General features: G+C 39.2%; 1 protein-coding gene across 1 annotated transcript in view; it reads right to left on the bottom strand.

Moving 5' to 3' along the window:
- CCDC192 (coiled-coil domain containing 192) overlaps nucleotides 1-27705 on the bottom strand; it is a 182770-nt gene that overhangs the window by 37958 nt on the left and 117107 nt on the right. The window contains exon 6 of the mRNA XM_033110843.1: nucleotides 17080-17212. Coding sequence (XP_032966734.1) covers nucleotides 17080-17212 — 133 coding nt within the window. The remainder of the gene's footprint in view (nucleotides 1-17079; nucleotides 17213-27705) is intronic.

Here is a 27705-nt window from a genome sequence, read left to right as displayed (position 1 = left end):
GTTACATGCAGTTGAGTCGGCTAAGATTTTTGGCGACCCAAGAATGAGGGATGTCCACAGTGTCCTGTCCTCAGCAGCCCTGCTCAGCTCCTATAGACTCACGCCTATGGCTTCTTTTATGGACTCAGTCCGTCTCCTATTTGATCTTCCTCTTTTCCTGCTGCCTTCTGTTGTCCCAAAGAACCCTGCCTTCTCCTGAGGTGTCCAAAGTAGGACAGCTTCAGTTGTGTCATTTTTACTTTCAGTGATATTTCAGGCTTCATCTGCTCTAGGACCCACTTGTTCTTTGTGGAGATCCAAGGTATTGCAATGCTCTCTTCTAACACCGTATTTCAGATGTATCCATTTTTTTTCCCTGTTAGCCTTCTCACTGTCCAACTTTTGCATCCATACATACTATTTGGGAATATGAGTGTGTGGATGATATTAGCCTTGGTCTCTCATGACACATCTTTGCTCTCAGTGATCTTTCCTGAGTCTTCTATTACTGCCCTTTCAAGTCTCAGCCCTCTCTAGATTTCTTGGCTGCAGTCTCCACTGGAATTGATGACTTAACCAAGGTGAGCAGAATCTTTAACTGTCCTGAGGTCTTCATTGTCTAGGTTAAAGTTGTATATTTCTTCTGTAGTCATGATTTTTGTCTTCTTGATGTTCAAATTCAGTCCTGCTCTGGCACTTTCTTCCTTCACTTTCATCAGAAGTCATTTTAAATCATTGCTACTTTCTGCCAGTAAGATGGTGTCATCTGCATATCTTAAGTTACTAATATTTCTTCCACCAATTCTCACTCCTCCTAGCCCAGTTTTTCATAAGGTATGATCTGCGTACAGATTAAACAAATGGGGGGATAAAATATCCCCCTGTCTGACACCTTTGAGTCTAAGAAACCACTGTGTCTCTATATTCTGTCCTGACAGTGGCTTCCTGTCCACAATACAGGTCACACATCAGGGTGATCAAGTGCTGAGGCAGCCCGTTTCTTTCAGAACAACCCATAGCTTTTCACGATCCCTGTGGTCAAAGGCTTTACTGTAGTCTATAAAACATAGACAACTTTTCTGAAATTCTTTGAAGCACTTCAGTATCCCGGGAATGTTTGCAATTAGATCTTGAGTACCTCTTGCTTTTCCGAGTCCAGCTTTAACAGCCGGCATTTCTTGCTCCATGTAAGATGGGAGCCCTTGGTGCGAGACCCTGAGCACCACTTCACTTGCGTGGGAAATGAGAGCGATGGACCTATAGTTACCTATAGTTACCGCACTCCTTGGCACTGCCTCTCGTGAAAACTGGGGTGGATCTTGAATGTTTCTAGTCTGTCAGCCATTGTTTTGTTTTCCATATTTGTTGACAGATTCTTGTTAGGATTTTGATAAGATTGAGTCTCTGTGGCTTGAAATAACTCTACCAGTATCCCACCTATTGGAATTAGTAAAGACAAGATATAAATCCTCTCCATTTCGCCTTTTGTATCTGAAATCCACATACAGACTTGCAAGTACTTCTAATTATCATGGGAAAACATTTTGAGTTTGCATAGATTTTTTTATAGCATTTGGAAATTTAAGTTACATCTCAGCTAAGGACAACATCTTAGATACTAAACCAATTTTTATGTAAGTTGGAAATTATTATATTTGTATTTTTCTGTACTGCTAGTTCCACCCAGGCATTAATCTTTCTCATGATTAGATTGACATGGTAACAGAATAATGACAACAACAAAAACAGCCCTAATTATCTCAGAATCGTCTACCTTTCCTTTTAAGATAATAAGATTCTATGATGTTTACTCTGTAACTGCGGGACTTTCTTCATTGCTCCAAAAATATAATAGCATCAGGTAATTGTACAACTTAATTCCAATATAAGAACCTTAAAAATATTCAAATAATCCTTATTGTAATTAATATTCTTTATAGCCTCTTGACTTATTTTAGGCTTAGTGATTTGCACAATATCTTTCACTTCCATTTCTGATGATGATACTCTGCTAAAAACCAACACTTGTTGACAGTCTTCTTTATGCAAGGCAACAGTCCTAGGTACGGTAGGATGACACCACTATGCTAAAGAGATAATGGTATAATAGGTATTGATAATGGTATAATAGGTATTGATAATGGTATAATAGGTATTGATAATGGTATAATAGGTATTGATAATAGATAATGGTATAATGGTATAATAGGTATAATGGTATAATGGTATAAAGAGATAATGGTATTATACCATAAACAAAGAGTTTATGGTATAATAGGGAAGAAATGCACACAAGTTGTTATAGGAATTAAAAAATGTTAAATGACATTAAAAGAGCATAAATAAATGCTTAATGGGGTCTGAAGAGTTGGCATTTCATCTGAGACTTAAAGATCAGTAAATTTTAGGGATATAAGGAATTAGGGGAGGTGTATTCCAGGCAAAAGAAATAAAACAACAGTCATTATGACTTTTATCATTTGCTCTATTCTTTTTAATTTTTTTTTCTGTATCCAACTCCCTTCCCTGCATATCTCTCAGAACAGTTCACTCATATTGATCATTTATGACTCAATGAAAAAAAAAAGACTCAATGAAGGACTCCTCCTTCAGGAACCCTTCTTCACTCAGTAGGTTATAACTTCTATTTCAATTTTATTGGGATTAAGAAATATCCTTCTAAAGTCCCCCCCATTTTATTAAATTAATCTCCTGCCACTTATTTTCACAAGTTAAAATCCTAGGAATCAATCTTGTTATCTTCATTTCTTTCACCCCCACATCCAGTTCATTGCCATGTCTCCTTCTTTTTCCAAAATAAAGATGACATCAATTTTAGATTTAAAAATTGTGGCATATACATACAATGGAATATTATTAAGCCATAAAAAGGAATGAAATTTTAACAGTATATGCTATGACATAGATGGACCTTGAAACATTATGCTTAGTGAAATAATCCAGACACAGAGGAATAAATAATGTGTGATTCCACTTTTATGAAGTCCTATAGCAGACAAACTCATAGAGACAGAAAGTAGAATAGACATTACCAGACGCTTGAAGGAAGGAGGACTTATTGTTTTATGGGTACAAAATTTTTTTGAAAGTGACAAAAAAGTTTTAGGTATCAATGGCGACGTTACACAACACTGTGAATATATTAAATGCCACTGAACTGTATACCTACAAATGGTTAAAATGATAAACATTTTGTCATGTGTATTATACTACAATAAAATATTAAAAGTTTTTTAATTAAAAATTTTTTTTAATTAAGTCCATTTTTTCCAATTCTACTTCTCTAGTCCAAGCAACCACCACCTTTCACCTGGAGTATTGAAATACTCACATTTGACCTAATCCCTGACTATTATTACACACTCATTCCCTGCTACCTTCCTCTTATTTCCTTCATTCCAGGGATAGGTTAGTAACTATTACAGAAATACACCAAACTGTTTCCCTGAGACAGTTTTGTACTTTCTATTTCCTTTTGGAGTGTTCTCTTCCTCTGTCTCTCTATGTGCTTGGTTCTTTCTCATAATTCATGTTTCAGTTAAAATGTTATCTCCTTAAAGTGGTTGTTGTTGACCTACGTCCTCAACGTGTTCACCACTTCTATTCCAACCTTTATTTTATATCATAGAACTCTATTTATTTTCCTTACCGCTCTGATCCCAATCTGAAACTTTTCTTTTTCCCAATTTGTTTAGCTTGAGTAGTAGGGTAGGCAATGGTGCCATTGCCTAAGATGGGAGAAGGTAGGGGAAGACCATGTTTGAAGCAGGGTTAGATTGGAAGTTTAGATATACAAGAAGAAATATAAAGTTCACCTACAGACATATGAATTTGGAGTTAAAGGGAGACGGTTGGACTGAAGATACAAATTTAACAATTATTAGACTACAGGTGATATTTAAGACCATGAGAGTAAATGAGACCATCCAGGAGAAAATGGAAGAATCAGAAGAAGAGGGGACTGTGGACTAGGCCTTGAAAATCTTCAGAGGTTTTATAAAGTAGAATTCAACAAATTAGAGAAGTAGCTAATAAGGAAGAAGAAAAACCAGGACCATGTGGCTCGACAGGCGAAAAGTTGAAATGTGTCAAGAAGAAAGGAGTGGTCACCTGTGTTGTATGATGCTCTGAATTCAAGTGAGATGAACACAGAAAAGTTTACATTGGGTCTGACATCATGAAGGTTGTTGGGGGCCTTCATTAGATCACTTTCAGTCAAATGCCCTCATCTAAATGGGATGGAGAGAACAAGACTGAGGTGGATTCAACAGGAAATGTGAGGACAGAGAGGAAGTGAAGACATTGTGTGGGGATGTTTACCTTAGAATAAGAGTGGGGTAAAGGTACTGAGTAATGAGAAATCAAAGGAAGTTTTTGCAGAGATGTGGGAGACTAACATGTTTCTATGCAGATAGGAATGAGCTAGTAAAGCGGAGTATATGATGCAAGTGTGAAATAGGGTAAATAGTGACATACCTAGGAAGGTGAGAACCACAGAAGCACTAGTAGGAGGCTAGCACTTTGAATGGGAGGAGGGACGCTTTTTCCACTGGGAACAAAAGGCAATCAGGAGAACACAAGTGACAACATGAGGCAAGAATTTAGCTTTGGTTGTGGAAAGATGAGAGAGTCCCCATTTGACAAGCTGTGTATTCTCAGTGAATTATAGGTGAGGTCATCAGCTGGGTGTAGGTGTGGAGGAGGGGAAGGAAGTTTGATAAGAGATTTGAGGGCACAGACTAGTTGTCTTGGAGAGTGAGAAGCAACCTACCAGAAAACAAAATCAGCTGTTTTCCTGGGCAGAGTTAAATGCTCATATGAGGTCTGTAATCATGCAAACAAATTGAAACCATCAGGCAGGTTTTGTTATTTTCTTCAGCAGGAGTGGGGGAAATGATAGAGGACTTCCACCAGGTATTTTATTAGGCAAGTGATGGAGAGAGGGAATACAAGTGTGTAAAAGGATGTTTTAAAAAATAAGTCTAGAAACATATGTAAAAAGATATGTTGAGACCAGTTCATGGAGGGCTCTAGTGTAAAGCCAAAAAATATAAACTATTTCATAGGCAGTGGGAAGTCTTTGAATTATTTCTGACTACGAAAGTGATGTTACCAAAACTGTACTCCTGCATTATGAACCTGCCTTTCATGCAAACCACTGAGATGGTTAAAGGAAAGAAATAAGAAGACCGTTGGTCAAGGACCAGGGATCAGATAATCAAGATCTAAATGAAAGTAAGCAACAGTAACCTCCAGACCATTGAAGATGAAATTCCTGAGAGATCTTGGTACCTGTGGGAACCAGACCAACTTGATGGGAACAGCAGGCCACAGGACAGAGATTCCTAAGGGCTGGACTAGGATTAGGCAGGATGTGTCCTAAAGCAGCTGGAAGGAGACATACATCAAGGGACGTATCCATTAATCACGGGAGGAGTGAGAATCTAAGAAGTCATCTTGAGTATTGAAACCAAATGAATAATAATAAAATCATTGACTAGTAAAAGGGCCAGAGAAGAGAGTTCAGGAAGTGGTATGCACAACGGGCAACGTCAGAATGGCTGACAGCATAGATCATGGTGAACACCAGGACGCTGGGTGCTGACCCAAAGTGCTAAATAGGGCAGGGAGGCTCACCAGTTTAAAGAGTAGAGTAGGAAGGAGTTCAGAACGAATGTTCACTTGTACAGGATTGGCCAGTGTAATGACAAAGCTCTGGTTTGAACCCTGAGTGCTAGATTTTATGCCATCTAAATATATGTATATACATCAGTATGAGTTGACAAGATCAAGTGAAAAATCATAAAATGACACAGTTAGTGATAAGTCAAAATCAACTTATTACAATACAGTGGAGAAGAATTAGTAATACTTCAAATCAATCCTAGGATTTGATAATCTCCTTCCAGCGGGGAGCCAGTCGCAGAGCTAGTGGTCCCATGGACGTCATGTGCAATCTTAAAGTGAAATCTGTTCCCTGGCACATCTGCCACTCACATTGATTTGACATTATAATTTTAATAAGCAAACTCTCTCCATCATCTAATTCATAAATATATTAAATAGGAGAACACCAGGATAGAATCCCATCAGGTTTTATTCAATATCTTTCCATCCAACATTGTGTGACCATCAAGTATCAGGCACAGCGCTAGGCTGTGGATACAAAGAACAAAAGACACCATCTCTGTTTCTCTTTGAGAAACCTATAGTCTATTAGTAAAGAAAGATAAACAAAGGGATATTTATAATACGTGTTACGACTGCAGTGTGCACAAGGTTTATGGATGCAGATTTCATGGGAAGGCCCGGCCAGGAGTGGGCGGGGAGATATAGTGGTGATGGAGGTTGTTCCAAAAGACTTTCTGTCAAAGGATCAGAAGATAAAAGGGGGCAGAAGCATGAGTAGGGATAAAGGGCTAAGGCATCTTAGAAAGAGGAGATTGGTGCCGAGCCTTCAGGTACTGAGCAGGGTGGCACTTTGGGAGAAATTCCCAGCAGTTGCATATCACTATAACATTTCAGTTACGTTTGGATTTTACTCATTTCGTGTAGAGTTTATTTCTCTAGTGTAATTTTTATTTCATTTTTCCCCTCCCTTGATTTGAACAGTTCCATTAAGATTTTTTTTTCATTCTTGCTTAACTTTCAAAAGCACCAAATAATGTTTAATATAATAAGTCCAACAATAAATAAAATTTTACAAATAAAACTTTACCAAAATAGAAATATACATGTAAAATCAGTCATTTAAAAAAATAGAGGGGTATTTGTTTATTGCTTCATTTGACTGAATTAACCAAAAGGAAAGTTGATGTAATTGAGGCAATAGAAGATTGGTAGGTCTATCCATTTTCTTCAGGAATGTTTTCAAAGAAGGACCAAAGCCTTTTTATAATGTAAAAAAGAGTGATTATCAGCATATGCTCATGGCGAAGGAAAAAAAACCCCAAAAAACCTCAAACCAATTTCCATTTCCTTAAGAATTCATCCTGAAATAAATTCTTGGCATCTTAATACTGCTTTATTGACAAATAAATTAAGGTATATTTAATTTCGATTGTCAGTATTCCCACATACAAATCTTTGTTTAGAACCCACAGCTTCTGCTAAATAAATTACTTCCCGTTGGCTTCAGATCAAAAGCAACCTCAATAGGACATCTTTTCTCGAGTTCAATTACTGACTCTTGGGACTCATACAGAAAAGTTATGGCTATGAAAAAGAAAAGATCAGCCACTTGCATCTGAAAATGTTGTTCATAGCGTTAAAACAGATGGATTATACAAGGTCCGATTCTAATATTTTCTCTTCTTCTGCTATAATTAATGAAGATAAGCACTGATTCTCGCTTCCAGGGTAGTCAGCTCTGTATTTCCTTTAATAACGCCTGACCATTTGTTGGGTTTGTGGCATTACTTACATTATATTAATACTAACCTTCGCTTATATGACCTCAAGACTCTTAGGTATGATCCACAAGTAAAATCAGTTAGATAAATGTGGCATTTCCACTCTCATGCAATCCTATTTGAACTTTAAGTATAGTGATTAATAATAGGTCTAGCGTTTGTAGCTCAGTCCTGATTTAAAATATTTTTGAGTGTGAATATAATTTTACACGTTAGAACTTATGTCAGGCAGTGCCTTGATTTTCACTTCTAAAATATCACTACAGATATACGAGATTTTAAAACTTAGAAACGAAGAGTATTGTAAAAGAGTTCTCCTTTTAAAATGCCAAGTGATTTTTAAAAATAGTAAATAAAAATTATATATGAATTAATTAACATTATATATAACTTTAAATGAAAATGAATAGTGTCTGGTGATGGCATACCTTACAAAAAATAAGAGCAAATCGAAAATTAACTGCCTTTTGTCGGAAATTTACTTCACAACCTGGGATAAGCCCAGAGGTTTTGACATTCGTCCAGAGTTGAAAAGACCTATTCACTATTTAAAGAGCTATTAAAATGGTTACTCTAGTTGGCTGGGATGCTGGAACTGGAAAAGAGTGTTTGTCAAATTGGTTGATAGATTGTAGCCCTTGACCTCTGGCATATGACTCAGGTGTGGGCCAACTTAGAGGAGGAGACATTTACTTCAGGTCAGAATCCTGTCACAGACAGCCCAGTGTGACAGAAATTTTGCCATTCTATTATGTTGTAAGTTTAGGAACTTGGTAGGCGTTCGGATAATATTAGGATTCTGTAGAATTAAGTAAGTTTCATCCTATTGACCAAAGTCTTGGAAGTGCTTGTTCTGCCTCTGAGGACTCGTAAGAATTGTTTTTGTCCCTTCATGAAGCACACACGTGTCTGTCTTGCATCCTTTTATTACCTCGGCCTCAGAAATTCATCTTTTGGAGTTATAGAATTGATCAGTTTATAAGAATACATGTTCAGTTTGTGGTTGAGGGCTCCTCCTTCCTATGTTTGCCAAATTCTACTCAAACTTCCCTGGAATAGAAATAGAACTCCTTCCTTATTTATTAGAAATGGACAAGGAAAAAAGGGGCCCTTGGACTATGTCTAGACCATCTTTGTGGAGCAGATGTTCAACTAGTATGCCCAGGGTGAGAGGACAGCATGTTGTGTCAGGATTTCTAGATCTTATTGGAAAATCAGAGCAACGTTCTCAGCCATAATTTCTGGGATTAAGGAAAACATGTGCAAGAGCAATAACATTTTCAGATCTTGGAGGCACCGATTATTATCCCAGCATGGTGAACACACTTCTCCTGGATCTAACTACATGGTAAGCAAATCAGGAATAATGGTGTTCTTCTTATAGTTTTCTTTATTTCATGTTACTTATATGTTCTTTGTCTGGTATCACACTGTGGCTTTATTTGAGGCATTTAGAGACACAGTAATGGTCCAACGCAGTGTATCTTTAAAAACAAATATTCTTCCATACTACCACAACGCACATACTGGTATTACCTAATAGGTACATAAGAGGTTTTATCGAACACTATTCCACTGGCCAGAAATAAATCCTGTGCCTTCAAACACAAGGCACCCTCTTATACATCAGAATCTTGTTCTAATGCATCCTTTCTAAATTTTATTTGGTGAGCTCAAGACCCCCAAAGTATCCATTCATTCCTCCAAAAGTTTTCATGTGAAGCTATCCTCTAACTTCAATATCCTATCAGGAAGCAGAGTCATTAAATAAAATAATATTGAGGTTTTTTGGGGGAATACAGGAGAGAGCATCATTCACTTTTTCTACTTTGGCACAAGAGGTCTGTCCCAGGAATAGCCGCGTGTGTATTGACAGCTGTCGGACCATTGTTTGCACCCCCAAATTCTCCAATTCATCTTATGTTCACAAATAAATGTGCATCTGCCGATGTTTCACAGCGGAGGGCTCGCTCCCTCTCTGCAAATTTCCTGGAAGGAAGCGTTTTCCTTCTCGGCTCTAGCCCGGGGTTGTTTAACAGCATTCCCAAACAGCACATGCTCTTCTGGTGACTGTAGCCATCTCCATGGGTAAGGAGGAAACCTTTGAAATTGATCAAGCTCCAATTCCCACGTGCCTTGTCTGACATTCAGCTGGTGCTTTGCCCTTTCATCCAACCTCTTTGGATACAGAAGCCAGAAGACTTTTTTTTTTTTTTTTTTAAACAACCATTCCTTAGGGATGGACAGAAGGAAGGGAACACCATTTCCTGATAATCCTATAATTCCAAAATTAGTCTTACAAACAAAGGAGGGAGGGGACCTTGACCTCATTGAATTCCCACAGCTGGTGTAGCTAGCAAATACTGGACCCCAACCAAAAATTTTAGAATGGATCTTCTTACCTTTTGTTAATGATAAATAAGTAGATTTCCAGACCTTTTGCACAGGAAGGGCCTAAATATGCAGTTTGAAAATGATAGGGAGAGAAAGCAGAGAAATTTCGTCCTTTCCTGACAAGATAAAACGGATCTTCAGCTCATGGCTGTCTTCTCTAAGTTTATAAGGTTTAACTAAGATAGATTAAAGGGGACAATGAGAGGTATTTTTTGTCTTCCATCCAGAAAGTGTTCCCATCTTCTTTTATCTGATCACTTTCCGTAGCTCTTGACCTCTGGCATATGACTCAGGTGTGGGCCATGATAACGCCCCATTGCCTTGTCCACAGTGATGGATTATCCATGGGTAAGAATGTGATATAAGTAGCGTCTATCACATTCCTTCCCTGAGATTTCTGTATAGAGTCTATGAGAAAGAAGTTCTAGTCACTGGAGCTGGGCACAAATTAAAGTTCTTGGTTGCAAGTATTATTTAAAAAAAAAGCTTATTGGAAGGATATAAAGTAGCTCTCTGTATTGAAGAAAAGCTTAACAACTAGACCTCATGAAGGCAGCCTTAGGCATATAGATATCAAAAGCTAATAGAAAATTTCTGCAGGGACCAGGGCCTAACCTCCAGGATGAATCAGCTCTAGTCTTTCTCTGCCCTGCTTCACTCAACTCAGCTCAATATTCAACTTCCTGAAAAAGAGCAACTGTGATTGGCTCCACTAGTTACAAGCCTTCCTCTGGGTTAAGGGGGAAAGGGACACTAGGATTGACAGTCCCATATGACAGAAGAGAATGGGAGAGGAGTACCCAGAAGAAAATCATGCTTCTGGTACCAAAAGAAGAGGGAAATGGCTGTGGGCCGGCAGACACAGATGTTCACTCTGACTGAACCAGGGCAGCCAGGGGATCTCTCCAGATTTGTGCCAGCAGCAGTAGCTCAGATGGGGCCCATAGGGATAGAAGAGCCAAATGAACAATCCAGAAACTCTGTACTCAGCCTTCTTGCCAGCCTCAGGAGCTAGTCAATTTCTTTTCTGCTCAAACTGGTTTTATTTTGGTTTCCGTCACTTGTAACTAACAAAGTCCAGAGAAACGCCTGGTTTTTACTTGAGTGGGTTTTAGACCTAGAGGTCTCTAGAATGTTTTTTTGAAAACTAGAACCCCTTGAATTTGTATATATTGAATAATAACATTTCCTGGGATCTTCATGCAATAAAACCCTAAGTTTCGCTTATTCTGGAGGGAACTTGTAAAATCAGCGAGAAGCTTTTGACTTTGGGGTTCTGTTTCAGAAAGCATCTCTACTGCAGGAAGACTTCAGTGGACAAAGGGTAAGACCATCTGATGGGCAATCTCTGAGTGAGACCTAGAGATTATAAAGATAAAAATGTGCTATTTCTATGAGGTAAATATTAGAAGCCCTTAGGGACTTGTTAAACTTAAAAAGCACACTTTAAAGTTATCACTCCTATCTTCTCTCATTTTCCTTATTGTTAATTGCTGGTGTTTATTGATTTAAATGTAAAGTATCCCACCTTGAAATAGTTTCTGTCTCTGAGGATTCAGTGAATGGTTCAAAGAAAACCCTTTTCTGCAGATGTTGGGATGGTAGTGCGTGCGTGAGTGCGTGCGTGCGTATGTGTGTGTGTGTGTGTATGTGTTGGGGAATCTCCACCTTTTGTTTTCCTAAACTTCTTGTCGCTTTCTGTCAAGACGATAACCTTCTTGGCAGCAGGCTGTCCGTTTGTGTCCTGACTAAATATCAGACTGAGCCTCATGCAGAGGACATGGGTGGTGAGCAAGTGCTTTTTGACTAAATACCAGCAGTTGAAACAGTGAGATCCCAGGGCCTTCCTTGTTACTTTCTTAGGCAACTCTAGGTAGACTGGCAAAATAAATATCTGTATTTAGTGTAGAAAGGCGCTGTGTGTAGAACTGTCGGTCAAGTGATTGGTTCCTGGAATGGGGAATAGTAGCCTTTCAAAGAGCTGGGCTATGAGAAAGTAGAAAAGGAAAGGATGGCATTGTTCAAACAACCTAGACACAAATGCACAACTATTTAAGACTGGCTTTACTCCAATAAATATTAATATGACCTCTCTCTAAATGCTTGGAATTCTACCAAGTCAAGATTTTATTTAGGCCCAAAGCACTCTCATTAAAATACACTTACACTTGACAGGGTGTTAGTCATTACACCTTAGTGAGAATATTGTTTTAATAACTTTTTTTTCCTAATTGAGATAAAATTCACAACACATAAGATTCACCATGTCAACCATTTTAAAGTGTACAGTTCAGCAGTTTTACTGTATTAACAATGTTATGCAACCAATGTCACTATCTAATTCTAGAACATTTTCATCACCCTCAAATCCCTGTTTTCTTAACACCTGGTTGCAATGGGAGCTTTAATCTTGAGGAAGTCTGCAGGAGGAGAGATAAAAAGAGGGAGAGAAAGTCTGGGCTGAGTGCCTGGGGGTGAACATCTTGATAAAAGATACTCTTGAAAATGTTGATTAGAATTGGCTTTGGGGTATTGGCAAAGAGATGTCTCTGCTGACTTTCTTAGGAATATAGGACAGCAGCAGTCTGATTCTTAAAATTCATGGGATAATGTTTAAAAAAAGTCTTGTGTCACTGAAAATCACTGATGTCAATCCTATTCTGATACAAGCCTCCTCTCAAATATGTCTGGCTCTAATCAGACATTGAGTCCTGGGTCAGCCTGCCCCAGGTTGTACTTGCATTACCTGGGAATGTCTTCTTAACGGGAGTAAAACAGAGATGACCTCAAAGTTGTCCTGTGGGCTTTCCCTGGGACCTTGGGAACCTGCGGGTTGGGGTTAGATACCTTATTTGGTATACTCGCTGTGCATATTAAGGGAAATGATTTAAAATAAAATAAAAAAAATCCGGACGTGTGCATTCTGCTACTGGAATTCTGTGAGCTGGAAATCTGTAAACCTGTCCCTGATGTTCTGATCCAACAGGAGCTTTCATTGTGGCAAGAGACTCCATGCTTATGCACCAACAAAGGGACTTAGTCAGTAAGGTCTTCTGCAAAGTAACTTTGTCCTCCTAAGCCAAAGGAAGCAAAGATTGTTTTGAAATTTAACCTGCAGTTCCTGCATACTAAGGTTTACCAAAAGATGGTTTCAAGCTTTGAAGGGGTACAATAGGCATTTCACTGAATTCTGCTAGTAAATAAAGCTGTAAGCACTTCAGGTACAGGCTGTGGAAATGAGGGATGGAATCTGCCCTGGGCTGTGATTATTTGTACAAAATAAAATCAACAAACAACACTCAGGCTGTAAGTAAGTTTCCTGCTGTGTCAGTTTTATAATAAAGGTGTTTTTCGTTTCAGTTGAACTTTCCATTGACTTAAATCTTGTAGTTCCTTGGAAGTAATTTAAGTACATAGCCAATGAAATAGTTTATTGTGCTTATGTGAAAAAAAAAGTTTGGTAGCTCACTGTTTCATCAATCTGATGAAAGTATTTAAAAGTATTCCTAATATTCTAGAACATCTTTCTGATCAGAAGACCGAATAGCCTTACTTAGAAAATGAACCAAACAAGAAAAAAAAAATTGCACATTTGGGTAAAAAGAAATTCTAATTTATTTGGAAATATCTCAGTCATCTGCTGGTTAGAACTGTAGGCATCGATTTGTAACTACAGCAGAGAAGTAGCTTTATGTTAATCCAGTTGACATATTATTTAGAGCCAACACTTTTTCCCCCTTTTGCAACTTCAGTGGTCACAATGAAGTAGGAATATGTCTCTGTGAGTCCCCAAATGATGTAGGGGACTTTTGAGTGAGTGCCGACATCATGTCTCACGAGACCGAAGAATGGAAACACACGGACCCAGGAGAGGCAAAGAGTTTTAAAAAGAGGAGAGTTTATTGAAAGCAGAGGGTCAGAGCTCCCAAGCGGGAAAGGGTCCCGAATGGAGGTGCCCACTGACTGAGGCAAATGCTCTTACTTTTATACCTTCCCTTGCCTGTTTGGAGAAGGGGAACTGGCACCTTCTAATGAAATTTGTCTATCAGGTTTGTTCTGCTTGTCCATCCTGAAGGAATTAGCAAAATAACCCACTCCTATCTATCAGATATGCTCCGTTTGTTGGGCCAAAAGGAATTTTATGATTAACCTCAAGGTGTTGTTACATTTTGTCCTGGAGTGAAGGAGTGATTTCAAAACCTGGAGTTGTAGGATATGGCTGTCTTTGTTTATTCCACCAGGGACCTCTCCGTCTACCTAGGGACGTGCTAGCTAACCTATCTCAATAATAAGGTGGACCTTCAGAGTAGGTGACTATGATGTCACTTGATAAAGGCTGGAAGGGAAATCCTTTCTCAAAGTGGTTCACTCTCAGTATATTCTGGGCTCTGAAATTATACCATTGAACATTTATTTCTTGGATTACGAAGAAGTAAATCCGAGAAGCATTTACTTAAATAGTACAAATATTCATGAATGGATGACTCATTAAGCATCCACTGTATTTTAACTTGACCACTAGCTGAGAGTGTACTGGACATGTTGGTTTTATCCTTTACTTTCTTTCCAGTAATGGGCTATACCTTCCTTTAAGGAAGTGCTTTTCTCCCAATCTGCCTCTGCTTCTGGTGGGAGCTACCAGTCAGAACATTCTTCTTCTCCAGCCTTATTTCCCTTTAGCCCCCATGACTGAAACTTGTCCAACCATAGCACCCTACCCCTGGCCACAAACATTGGCTCATGTAGGACAGAGTTCTTTCGTGTACTTTTTCTCACTGGAGCTGGTGGGAAAATGCTTCCTTTCTTTTCTGGAGGACAGATAAGGAGGGCAGCCCATAGCTGCTTTTGGCCGTGTTTCCAGTCTCTTCTGACATCCTGCTTGAAAGAATGAAGTCTCAATGCAGAGAGAAGCAGAGATGAGAGACACAGAGTGATATGTGATACCCTGAATCCACCGGACTCCAAGACTAATGGCATGCCCTTTCTTAGTTTGTTTATACTTGTGCCAATAAATCACCCTTTCTCCTTAAGCTATTATGACTGGGGCATCTGTCATCTGTAAACAAATGTTTGAGAACTGAAAACAAACATTTTATAAAAGGACACAAGTTAGAAGGAGAGGGGTGGTGTTCTGGTGGAGGAATGTGTGTGGGAGGTGGGTCAACCCCAATTGTTCTGTGGTTAAATGGGGGTCTTTGTGTGTTAAAGTTACCGACATCTTTTCAGACTTGACTTTCAAGTCAAGGAGGGGCAAGGTGACAAAGTCTCTGAGAAAGAGAGCTAATATTACTCTGCGCCCACAATGGCCTTGACAGTCTCCGGGCTATTGAATTCAGGGTGAGGTTGCATGGGACCCATGGGAGAGTAACAATGTACAAATATTTGACTTAAGAACTTAGTCCTATATGTCGGTCTACTGACACGGTTTCTCCACCAAATAAGAGAAGCCACATGTAGGTCCAAAAGGGAGTCACTGTTTTCAACCATAATTGACCTTGGAAAACCTGGTTTATTTAAATTTATGTCTGTTCATAACACATTAGGGTTTTTGTTTTTTTAATCTGTACTTGTTTTTTAAACAGAAATATAGAGAAAAAATGGGCAAAGAGGGAAAGGTGGGATTTAATATTTTCTATTCTCTCCCAAGCCATTAGAGTTCTGGTACCTCAGTATTATTTTTAATTTTGATCTATCAATATACCAAAGGGACAAAATTGTCATTAGCAAATGATATTATATTTTTTTAATAAGAGTAATGAGAATTAGATACCTTGCAATAATATCTTTTTTCTGTTAGATTAAAAATACAGTGGAGAAGTTGAAAGCTTCTCTCAAGTGAGCTGGAGAACTTTCTCCAATGTGCTGTGCCATCACTATCAGCTTCTTATTATGCAACCGATTTGAAATCTGGCTATGATGCTTTAGAATAAAGACCTTTAAATGGATAATATTCTCTAATGGATTTTATTCTTTTAGGCTTCCTGGCAGTAAAAGCAAATTCATAAATTATCTTTATTTTGTTACGTGGAAAGAGAAAACTAAATTGACCTTCAGAATGTTTCAAGGTGACTGTTACATGCCATTTCTGCCCCGAGAAAGTGCTCTTCACAATTGAAAATTAAAACCAAACTCATATGAAAAGCTTTACCATGTGGTCAGGATGGGAGTGTCTCCCTTTCTGAAGCCACCACACTGTCTGTTCCTCCTCCTCCATTTATTTCCACAGTCCTCTTTTTCCAGAATTACTTATGAGTAATCAAGGAAGCCGGAGTAAGAACAATGGCATGTTCCTGGCTTTACAAGAGCGCCCCACATCAAAGGACGACATTTATCCCAGGGAACCACAGTTTTGCAAGAGATCCACCAGGCGGAAGGTGGTTTGATATCACCGCTGCAGAGACGGAACAGCCTGACTATGTGAGAACTGCCCAGGCACCTGGGGGAGGGTAAATTTCTGTCTGGAGGCTGCCTGCCCAGGTGTCACTCACAGGCCGAAAACCTGGGGCAAGGTGATTGGCATCTGTAAGCCTCTGCTTATTGTGGAATCCATAAATGCACTTACTTCTGAGACTTAAATATACATGCAGTACTTAGCAAAGGCCTAGCACATAGTATTAAATGTTAACCCATATTATAGCTAATGACAGTCTGAGGTGGTCTTTTTGTCGTTGTTTGTTTGTTTGTTTTTCTCTCTCCAATGTTTATAGTCTCTTAGAGAAGACTGAAAAATCCAATCCAAAGTGGCTATTAAAATTTTTCTGACCCACCCAGATGTTATCCTCGCTAGCCTCCCATGCTCGTTTCTGGCTCATTTGTCTATTGTTAAAATACGCATTTCTTCCTTCCTTGTGCCTGTCTTAGTCGATAAGCCTGTCTGCACTTTCAGACAAGCTCCTCTCCCTGCCGCCCTGCACAGCCACATCCCGTGGGTCTTCCTTCGTAAGCCCTGCCCTTCCCTCACTGCCACCCAGCTTGTACAAGGACACTTATCAGATCTATTTTAGTCCAGCTCTTTAGCTTCAGAGACTTTCCTTTAAAGAACAACTTATTCATTCATTCTCTGCCTCTCTTACGGTGAAAGTGAACCCAGCCTACAGTTAGTAGCTCGCGTGCTGTCTCCATTCATGCAGCATGGAGGTCAGGCCAGGTCAGAATGCTGCTGGGCCAGTATGCTGCCGGGCACGGTGGCCTTGCTGTCTGCTCGGTTGCCAATAAAACTGTATACATCACCCAGGACCGTAGGCCAGTACAACTGTCACGTGGTAATACTGACCTCTAGGGGCTGGCTTTCCTTCACATAGAGTCTTTATCTTCTCCTTGAATTCCAGGACTGTGATGGCAGCCTCCTGCTTCGCTGTTGCCAAATCAGTTTGTAGCTTTTTCAGTTTCCTTTTGTGCTTTAGTTTCTTGAAAAAATAAGAGTTTCTGTCAGTAGAGACAGATGCATCCAAGGAATAAAAAGACTAATGATGTGTGAACTAACATGGCGTTTGAAGCCCAGTTTAGATGAAATGCTCCAGTTTTCTAGATCGAGTCCTGTCTGAAGTCTGTGAAACTGAGTGTGTGTGCTCCTGTCAGAGCATTTGAGTCCCTAACAATCAAAGCCTGCTCTCTGCATCATAGTATCTTTTATCCTCTCGAAGGGTTTTTATCTGGATCTGAAACTTGTGTTTTGGTTGCTTATCATAGAGGCAATTAGAGAAAAACTCACGTTGGCAGTTGGCATTTTCCCACTGGGTGCCAACGCCTAAAAGTTTCTGATTTTTTCCCCTAATCTGTAAATAGATGCATGAAATAGTCAGAGCCTTGATTCTGCGTCATTTTTTACCGTCACACCATAATGGGTTGCATTCAAATAAATTCTAAAGGATGCGATGCTACCATAGAATGCTGCTGTTTGCAGATATTTACTACAGTATCTCTGTTAGGAAAATGGTATAAAATAATCTGATTTATGACACCTAAACCTTTGAAAGAACCACATTAAGAAGTTGTTACATAACCAAAGGATTCACCTTGAGACTTTATAGCTAGAGGGCTCCTTTTATGGATTTCAAAATGAATTTGATTTGTCAAAATTGGATTTATCTGCAACTGTGGAGTCGTCTATTGTGAAAAGGGTGGCAATGTCGCTTGTGTGTCGCTGCCTTCCCACTGAAGAGCTCACCTTGCCAAGTCTTTGTGAGTTGGTAATTAGGAAGCCCAGAAAATAAATCACTAATATTTCCTATCAGACACAAATCTCAAGATAGGGAAAGGAATGGTTTTCACTCCTCAGGGAAGATGGTGTTCTCTGGTCTTTGAAAGGAGTACAGTTGGGCAGTAGGGAATCACTCCCCTTTTTACCACAGGAAAGTCAGTGGACTCAGGTTATCAAAGATGGGATTAGATAGCCACAGACTTCCCATTTGAAAAACAGGTTATCTTCCAGACCAAAGCGGGAAGATTAGGACTTCACAAAAGCGTAATTAATGACAGCTATACAGCTAAAAGAGAATGCATTATTCAAAGGAGAATGGTAGTAGTCATGGAACTTCCTTAAAGGGAGTTGGAGGGATGGCATTTGGCAGGGTTCACCGAGCACAGTCGGGGCAAGAGGTGTCCTGAGCCATATAACCTGAATGCCTGGTTTGTGTGGCAGTTCTACTACAGTGGTAGGTAGTATTCACATGCTCATTTAATCATTGTACTAATTATGAAGCACCCCTTCGATGTCTGTCTGGCCCTGTGCTGGCCAGCTGTTGAAACATCAACATTGATAAGGTCTCTGCTTCATGCCACTAAGATCTTCTGTTAGTTGGTGCTAAAGTAATTGCGGTGTTTGCAATTTTTAACATTTTAAACCACAATTACTTTTGCACCAACCTAATAATTCCCTCCTCTGAGTCGCTATTCACCCAAACCCTTCACGATCTGGCCTTGTCGTGTAGATTAGTTCAAGGGGAGGCTGAGCTGATCAAGAAATGCTCCTGCCTGGGTATTTGGTAGCTGTGGTTCTCATAGTAAATTATTAAGGTGTCATGCTAATCTATACCTCCCTCTCTTGTAAATTGGACTGCATCAGCTCATTCATGAGGACGTCGTCCATCCCAGGCCTGCGATGGTAACAGCTGTGAGGGCTTGCGGGGTCATCACTGGCCTTCCCTGATGCTACTTCAAGACTGCTGCGTGCTCAGATGTTTCACACTTTCCTCTTACCACTCAGAACTTTGAGGACCAAAAGTGGGAGGAAGGGTACAGAAGTAAAAATTGAGAAAGTGGAGGGAATGAGGAAAAGAATAGCAAGAAGGATTCAGAACAGAGGACTAATTAAAAGTATCAAAAAAGAACTGATACTGATATGTGTGCTGAAGTGTTAGGGATGAGGTGTACTGATGAAAGCAACACACACTGATATGTGTAAAAAGGTAAGACGGGTTGATGGATACGGATAGATATGTGATAAATTGAAGATAGCAAAATGTTAATTGTACTATCCAGTTATTAAGTTTGGGGGTGTTTACTATAAAATTATTTCAACTTTTTTGTATGTTTGGAATTTTTCATAATAAAATATTGCGAAGAGGAAGAACTCAAGATTTAGTTTTCTTACATTGCTCCTCCTTTAGTTCATTTTCGTTTGGTGGGAGGGGGATCAAAATATGAAATTGATTTCTAACAAAATAGGATTGGAAAGTGCTATTTGGCCCCAAGGTTGACATAAGCACCATCTTCTTCCCATCTGAGTGGAACTTGTCCATCCAGGTAGGGACGGAGCTGCTGGGCATTGGCCGACCCACGACCTTGCGCCCAGTGTGAGGCGGAGGCTGGCCCGATGCTTGTTGCCTGGAGGAGGGAAGGACCAATGTGTCCTGCCACTGCCTGGTTTAAACTCTTCTAGTGGCTGCCTGGATTCCTTGGCTGGTGGCCCCTCCTTCATCTGCAAAGCACATCGTGCCAATCTCTGCTTCTGTCATCACATTGTCTTCTCTTTTGTCCCCTTGTTCTTTAATTCTTAATCGATGGTATTCAAATTTTGTAATCATGTCACAACTAGTCATATGCAGATAAGTACTTTTCTAGAAACTTTTCTCAAAGTAGGCATTGATAGTAAATGTACAAAAGCAAACAAATAAATGCAATTTGGTGAGAATTGGTGGATGATCACAAGTTGCTGGAATGGTGTAACTAAGAAGAAGTCTTACCAAGTTGCCTTTCTGTTTTGACAGGATTACTTGATGGCTAGAGTGCAGGAACTTGGTGGAAAGAGGGTGCTTCTCAGTATCAGTTAAATATTTCAGATTTTAAATTAAAAAATAAATTAACTCATTTAAAACATATCCTAATTTCCAAACCACCTTTTCTTCTTTGTCTTATGATGATTGTATGTTCTGTGTCTTATTATATTGTTATAATAGTTGTGTATTTGCCTTATGGTCTGAGAAAGAAACTGAGGAGAGTTCGTTTGGAGAAGACAGTATACAGGGGAGTGGTGACAGTTGCCTTCAGTTATCCAAGGGACTAATTCCAGAAGAGAGGAAGTTAAGTCCAACAGCTTTGTTCTAGAGATATCTTGGAGAGCAATGGGTAGCCAAGACAAAGAAGCAGATTTTGGCGCAGCACGAGAAAGCAGTCCCCAACAATCAGAGCTGCAGCCACACATAACCAGATAGGACGGGTCCTGGCAAAGGCCGCCTGCGCTCGGAATGATCAAGCAGAGACTGTGTGAACACCTTCAGGCAGGCCCATTGTAACCTCTGGGATCAGGGTCAAGAGGTAATGGGAGGTCTGGCTTACCCCCAAGTCTTTCTGCCTCTGGCTTCCTCCAGCCCCTTCGGGGAACAGCACATGCATGAATGGACAACTCAGGCCTCGTTGTATCTAAGGTGGGTACAGTTTGCCAGGGATTCTTTAAGGATAATTCTGGTATTTGTGAGATATCAGATAAGAAGCCCAAGAAGGCCTGGAGTTCCCTTAGAATTCAAGGCTGACGTGATTCAAAAGGTATAAACTTTATTATTTAGCTATAAGGGAAAGGGGAGGGGAAATTTAAATTTTTAAAATTGAATAAAGGACCTAGAGTGGTTGCCTAAGGTTTCTGTTGGATCCTTTTGGTTATTCAGATAAATTTTAAAATAGTTTAACATCTTTGTCTTTTTCTTCTTCTTCTTCTTCTTCAGACAGAACTGTTGTGTGCTATTAATTCATAGCTCTAACCAACCCCGTTGGGCAATTCTAAAAATTCAGTTTGCCAACATGTTTTTTATTAGTCATAGACATCAAATGGTTTCAACAATGATAATATTTTCCTTTGCTTTTTTGACATTCACTAGCCCGGCAACCAAAGTGTTGTACTTGAATCTAATGGAATCTGTTATGGTCTCCTTAGTAACTAGGAGTTCCCCTTGGTGATTACTGAAAAGATAGGAAGGCTTTATAGCTTAGAGGTAAATTCCTATTACCTTGCTCTTTTCCTACTTCTCCTATGTGGTAGACAGAAGGAGGAAATCATGTATTTGTACAATATTTTGAAAAGGAAACATCTATCTGTATCACATTGCTGAATAGCTTGCATTTATACCAAGTCAATGGGAATTAGAAATAATCAAGGAACTATTTATAGAAGAGTTTCAACACAAGGTTGCCAGCACTGTTTAAAATTTCTTGGTCTTTCTGCATACTTTGAATCATAGCCTCAGATTCTAAGGCTAGGCTGTGTCAGTTATTGGCCCTGAGAAATGGGGTCACGCACAGGACATTCCAGACCCTAGATCCCACGTCATAGAGCTCGTGGGGTTAAATGACGTGACACATAAATGACAGTACCCAGGACAATGTTTGCAATGTAGTAGATATGCGTTTCTGTTCTTGTTATTATTATTCCTTGAAACACACCAGGGAAACTCTCAACCCTCCACCAAAACACTAAAGTATTTTTTCTAAAGATGTCTTTGTCACACTTTACAGAAAATAAAAATTGTACTTCGTCGAAAGCAGGCACTTTGTCTTCTTCCCCTTCCATCTCTTCCCCCTCCTCCTTTTCCTCTTGCTCCTCTTTTTCTTCCTAAATTAAGTTCTCTGCCTGATTGCACTAATCTCCTCTTCGTTTTGTATGGGTAGACCAACGGAATGTCCTAAAAACAGACACGCAAGTAGCCTTAACCCAACCTCCTGCCAGAGCTGGCCCGGTGCCTAGGTAAAGCAGTTGGCTGCCTACCTGGAATGATGTGAGAAGCATTCTAAGGTCCTACCTTTTGCTTCCTGGGCCATCTCTGTCTTGGGACTGCCAGCACATGGCTTCTTCCCACTTTGTCTAAAATCTGCACCCGTCAGCCCTCCTTCATTCACTTAGAGAACATACAAAACAAAAATGGGTTTTATCTCCAGAAGGCCACTGATAATGCTACCAATAACACACAAGAGAATTTGGTTTGAATACAGAAGGTAGAAGCCCATTTCTCCTTTCATTTCCCTTCTAATGGCCCATCAGTAATAATGAAACTGATAAAACTGATCATAGCATTTGAATACAACTTGGCTTAAAAAAATCAGTTTCGCATCTCTTGTTTTATATTTATACTATCCTAGAGAGTATTTTAAAAGTCCAGGCAGGGATGGCTAATATGTGCCTATGTGTTCCTTCCTTCTCGGTGGCAGAACTTTGATTTGGGGATTCTTTCACCCTGGGCTGCACCTGGCTTCACACTCCTTCACATACATTGATGAGTTGCCCAAAGTCACAGCCAATAAAATTGCAAGAAGTGGGACTCAAAGCCAGGTTTTCCCGACTCCCCATCTCATTGATTTTTTCTCCACTATATCATGTTTTTCCTTGACCATCAGAGCTGAAGGGCAGTGGTATGAATACATGATTGGAACCTGGAGCAGTAGCTAAGATGCCTGAGGTCTAAGATCCTGATGTCAAAAACAGTAGTTATTTAGGCAGGCAGCCTTTCCTTAAAGCTTTCCTCACACAGAGAACCAAGGACTGGCCTCAGCTTACTCTGTATAGTACATACTGGGGTTGCATTGGAAAGAATGAAGTGTCTTTAGGTAACTGAGATCCTGCCAAGTTCAAAGAAATAAGCTGGATCAATGTCTACCAGCCAACCTGCCTTCATATAGCTTTAGAATATCGGTACTCAGTCAAACGAGCCCATGTCTGAGATTAAGGGACACTGCTTGCATGCTCTTTTGTGAGTGAGTGTAACTCTGCCTCATCATTCTCATCCAGTAAACATGAATCAGGCTGACAACCGAGATTTTCAAGAAAGGAAGGACCTACAGTGCAATAAATAAGTTTTCATATGAGCACAGCACCGAACAAAACCGAGTGTTCAATAGGTCTTCTGAAATGAAAATATAGTCAGTCCCTGCTAAAGCCAAATGTATTTTTTGGTCTTACAATCTCAAATCACACCCTGAGAACTGGGAAAGAAGTGCATTGTCACACCTAATAGCCTAATAGGAAGCTGTTTTGCAGTCCAATCCTCCCTGGGGGATAGAGAGAGCCCAAAGGGCTAAAGCTGTATGTGAAGCAATTTCAGTTTCTCAGCCCCACCTCGACAAGTGTTGGTGTCACTGGCAAACAGCCAGAAGTGACGTAGGCAGAAGAAAACAGAAACCAGAGAGGACAGAATATACAGGTGGCGAGAAAGAATTCCCATATCTGCCTCATAAAAGTGCTGCTAAGCTCCTGTAACATGATCATAAAAAATAATGAGCTTTTCCTTCACAAGAACTTTATAATTGGGCAGATATTTGTTTGTTTTTCATTTGTGCCCATCACTCCTTTTGAACGTGACTGAGGCTGCCTTCTGGGAGGAAACTGGCAGCTATTGGCCATCTGTGACTTATCTTGAATCAAAAAGCAAAGGCATGTGTTTGAGAACTGGAAAACTGAGATTCTCTGAAGCACCAAGTTGCTTACATCACCTTGAAGGGTTTGCGGGTGGTAAAGAAAACGTAACTTTTCTAGTTAGGTTTCCCAGTTAACTTTCCCAGTAAATGTCACTCTCCTTCAGAAGCTCTGCTCTGCCCTAAAAACAGGGAGATTAAAGGGGATATAGGCTCAGTGAGAATAAGAGCCAGCCTTAAAACCACTTAATAAATGATAAAGAAATCTAAGTAGAGAAAAGGAAAATGATCATAAGAAGAGAAATGATTCTCATTTAGTCTGAAGTAGTCAGTGTACAAGATAAATTAGAGAAAGCAGAGAAGTGGAAAGTTTTCTGTAATATGTGTTATGTTCCCATGAAATACAATGTTTATAAAAACTGCCGCTTTCTTAATGCAGAGTTGAAACAACTTTACAGCAGAAATTTCTAAGTCTAAAGTGAAATGGACCTGATCTCGTATAAAAAAATATTTACGGTGTTAAAAATTAAGAGGGTGAATATATGGGTGGATATTTTGTAAATTGCCGTGTGGCGTATTAGTTTGTATTGTTACTGCTATTATTGTTTTAGGATCTTTATTCTTCATAAGTAGAACTTCTGAGCCAGTGGTTCTTGGCAATGAATTATTGAGCATAGGGCTTTACAGTAATATCTGTTAGCTGAATATTATAAGCTACAATTACATCAGTAATTTGTCAATTCTTTAATTTTTTAATTGCTTTAATCTGGTATATGCCTGGAAACAAAAGTAGTTTCATAAAGGTCAAGAATATCAAGTCAAATTTTCCACTAAGAAATTAAAAAATTTCTAGCTGGGTTCATTGCAAGCAACGTTTGACAGTTAATTTGACTAAGAACAGTGAAATGCATAGGGAGAAACCATCAGAAATTAAAGCATCGAACTTTACTCCTAGCTGACGATGTGATCTGCCTTTTTGACTCTTACTTGAAAGGGAAGATTCACTTGCATGTTAAACTAATTGGGCAATATAAATTCAAGTGGACAGAGTAAGTTAATGAAGTAAAGGTGGGAAGTCACAAGCATCTAGTACTAGCAGGTTACAGAATCAGTGATATATGGTCTCCATATGCTGAGACCAACTAGTTTTATCTAGAACGTCAGATGGTATTTAACAATTCAGTTGTTATTGCTATCCTAAAAATTCTCTTTTCTTGATTTTCCCCCTCAGTTTCTTCTCAGCTATCTACTGTAATAAAGAAGAAATCATATTGTACAAAAAGACTAATCGGGGACAGCAGCTGCCAGTAAGACTGTGTCTTGGCTTTCAGTTGGGAAAACGAAGTTTCTCAAGATGCTATAGGTACAGAGCAAAGAAAGCAGTTGATAGTCAACTAAATTAGAAACATACAGACTTCACTACTATAGTTAAAACCCAGTGATCAAAACTGAGCTACCGTAAAATTCATTTGCCCAAGAATTGCAAGGCAAGGTCACTTTGGCGGTCTAATTGGAAAGACATTTTGTAACCCCCTCCCTAATTTTGTTCGCATTCATTCCTCCTTATGAATGTGCACTGATGATTTATGTGTGATATATGACATTTTATCTAGTATTGGTGACATTATAGTCTGTGTCCATTTGATGACAAGACTCATGTTTCCAATACTGCAACAAAATCATCCTTTGCTTTTCTTAGCTAACATCTTACAATCTGACAATTATTAGCTTAATTTCTCCACCAGGGCTTTTCCTACAGTTCCGTCCTTAAGTACTGAGGCAACCTATACCAAAAGCCAGTTGTTTTTTATTTTAATTAAAAAAATTATTTTCAATTACAGTTGACATTCAATATTATATTGGTTTCAGGTGTATGTACAGCATAGTGGTTAGACATTTATATAACTTACCAAGTGATTCTCCCTGATAAGTCTAATACCCAACTGATACTATACATAGTTATTACAATATTATTGACTATATTCCCTATGCTATACTTTACATTCCCGTGACTATTTTGTAATGGAGATGTAAAGTACATCATAAATCTTTAAAGATGATGGTAGAAATGGTGGTGGTTTACCACACCTGAAAACTTCTGTACTAAAAGGTGTCAGTCCTGCTCTGTGGAGGTAGCTTAGCGTTTGGGGAAATGGTCTGAACATTAAGCAATATTTGCAACTAAATCTAATTTTATTCCTCATACTCAACATTCCAGCTGTAACTTCAATGAAATTTTTGTTTTGTCCTTCTCCATGATTTAGAGAAGCTGTCTTGTTCATGCCATGAAGCCACATTTCATAGGTGGAGAGACAACGATATTTGGATTTATTTTCAATAGTCCTTAGAACAAAAGTTTAATTTGGGAATCTGATACTGTATGTGAATCGGGTTATATGCGTGCATGATGGAGATGCAAGGGCATAATTCAATAAAAGAAGCATTTGTCACTTGTAATAGCATGCCAAGAGTCAGAGAGGGAGGAAAAGGTGTGGTGATGATGTGAACTTTTGCTATGTAAATATTAGCAAGTTTCAGATTGCATATTTTAACAAGTCTAGACAAATGTCCTTGCTACAAAACAAGGTATCAAATACGAATTGTTACTTTGTTTTGTTAGAGTAAGAATCTGTCTCTTATTTCATGCTCTAGCAAGGTGTGCTTTCTCTAATTGCATTTTAAAAATCCAGCAGTGAAAGGATAATGCATAAATCTGAACTCCCAAACAGGAATCTTTAAGTAGATCTCAAAAGTCCTACCTGGTAGACCTTAAAGGCTGTTCTCATCAACACGCCCTGGTCTCTAAGATATGCAAGGATAACGGGTAGGGAGGGGAACATGTGCACTGGTCTTAATGCCTCTTGCCTCATCTTTTGCTAGCGATTTGTGGTGTCACAACTTTCCAGAGTCTGAGATTGTAAGATTTAGGGATAATCAGATGAGTTATTCATCAGAAATAGGCTGACGCCATCCCAAGGCTGACAAATGGTGAGTTGCTTATTCTGGTCCTGACCCAGAAAACCCGTAGGAGCCATATTTGATCAGTTCTGCTTTAGACTCAAACTTCTAGGGCATCCTTGGTAATAGTGGGAGCTATTGGCCTGATAGGAGACCACCCAGATCTGGAAATGTCTGGTCCCCAGAAACACATGCCTGGGACACCCTGGACTCAACCTGATTCCCTCGATGTAAGAATGACCTGTACCCATTCAAGGTTCTGTGAAACTAAAGCTCAGGAGATGCACAACAAATGAATACTTTTTGACAATCTAGAAGACTGGATAGATGAATAATAAGCTCCCTAATTTTGCTCAAATACAATGTGTCAAAGTCAAAACGAACTTGTACTTGCTCTAATTTCAATTTACAGTGAACTAGCTAAGCTGATACGTCGATTACTGAGTCATAAATGCACTGCACTTGGCTTTTCAACAGGAAGGCATTTTCTTTTTCTTTTTAATTGTGGTTAAAAAAAAAAATATATATATATATGGCATGAATATTTGCCAGCATAACCATTTCTAAGTGTACAGTTCAGTAGTGTTAAGTATATGTACATCGTTGTACAACCAATCTCTAGAACTTTCTTATCTTGGAAAACTGAGGCTCTATACCTATTAGATAACTCACCTTATTCCCGTTTTCTACTTTCTGTTTCTACTTTCTGTTTCTATGAATCTGACTACTCTAGTACCTCACTAAGTGGAATCATACAGTGTTTTTTTTTGTTTTGTTTTTTGCATTAAAGTTTACTGAGGTGACAATTTTTAGTAAAGTTACATTGGTTTCAGGTGTACAATTCTGTAATACATCATCTATATATCACATTGTGTGTTCACCACCCAGAGTCAGTTCTCCATCTGTCACCATATATTTGATCCCCTTTACCCTCATCTCCCACCCCCCTTCCTTTACCCTCTGGTAACCACTAAACCATTGTCTGTGTCTATGAGTTTTTGTTTCTTCATTTGTTTCTCTTGTTCTTTTGTTGTTTTCAGTTTTATATACCACATATCAGTGAAATCATATGGTTCTCGACTTTTTCTATCTATTTGGCTTAGCA

Source organism: Rhinolophus ferrumequinum, chromosome 7 (assembly GCF_004115265.2).
Source record: "Rhinolophus ferrumequinum isolate MPI-CBG mRhiFer1 chromosome 7, mRhiFer1_v1.p, whole genome shotgun sequence".
Classification (NCBI taxonomy): Eukaryota; Metazoa; Chordata; class Mammalia; order Chiroptera; family Rhinolophidae; genus Rhinolophus; species Rhinolophus ferrumequinum.
This window is presented reverse-complemented; position numbering and strand designations above follow the sequence as displayed.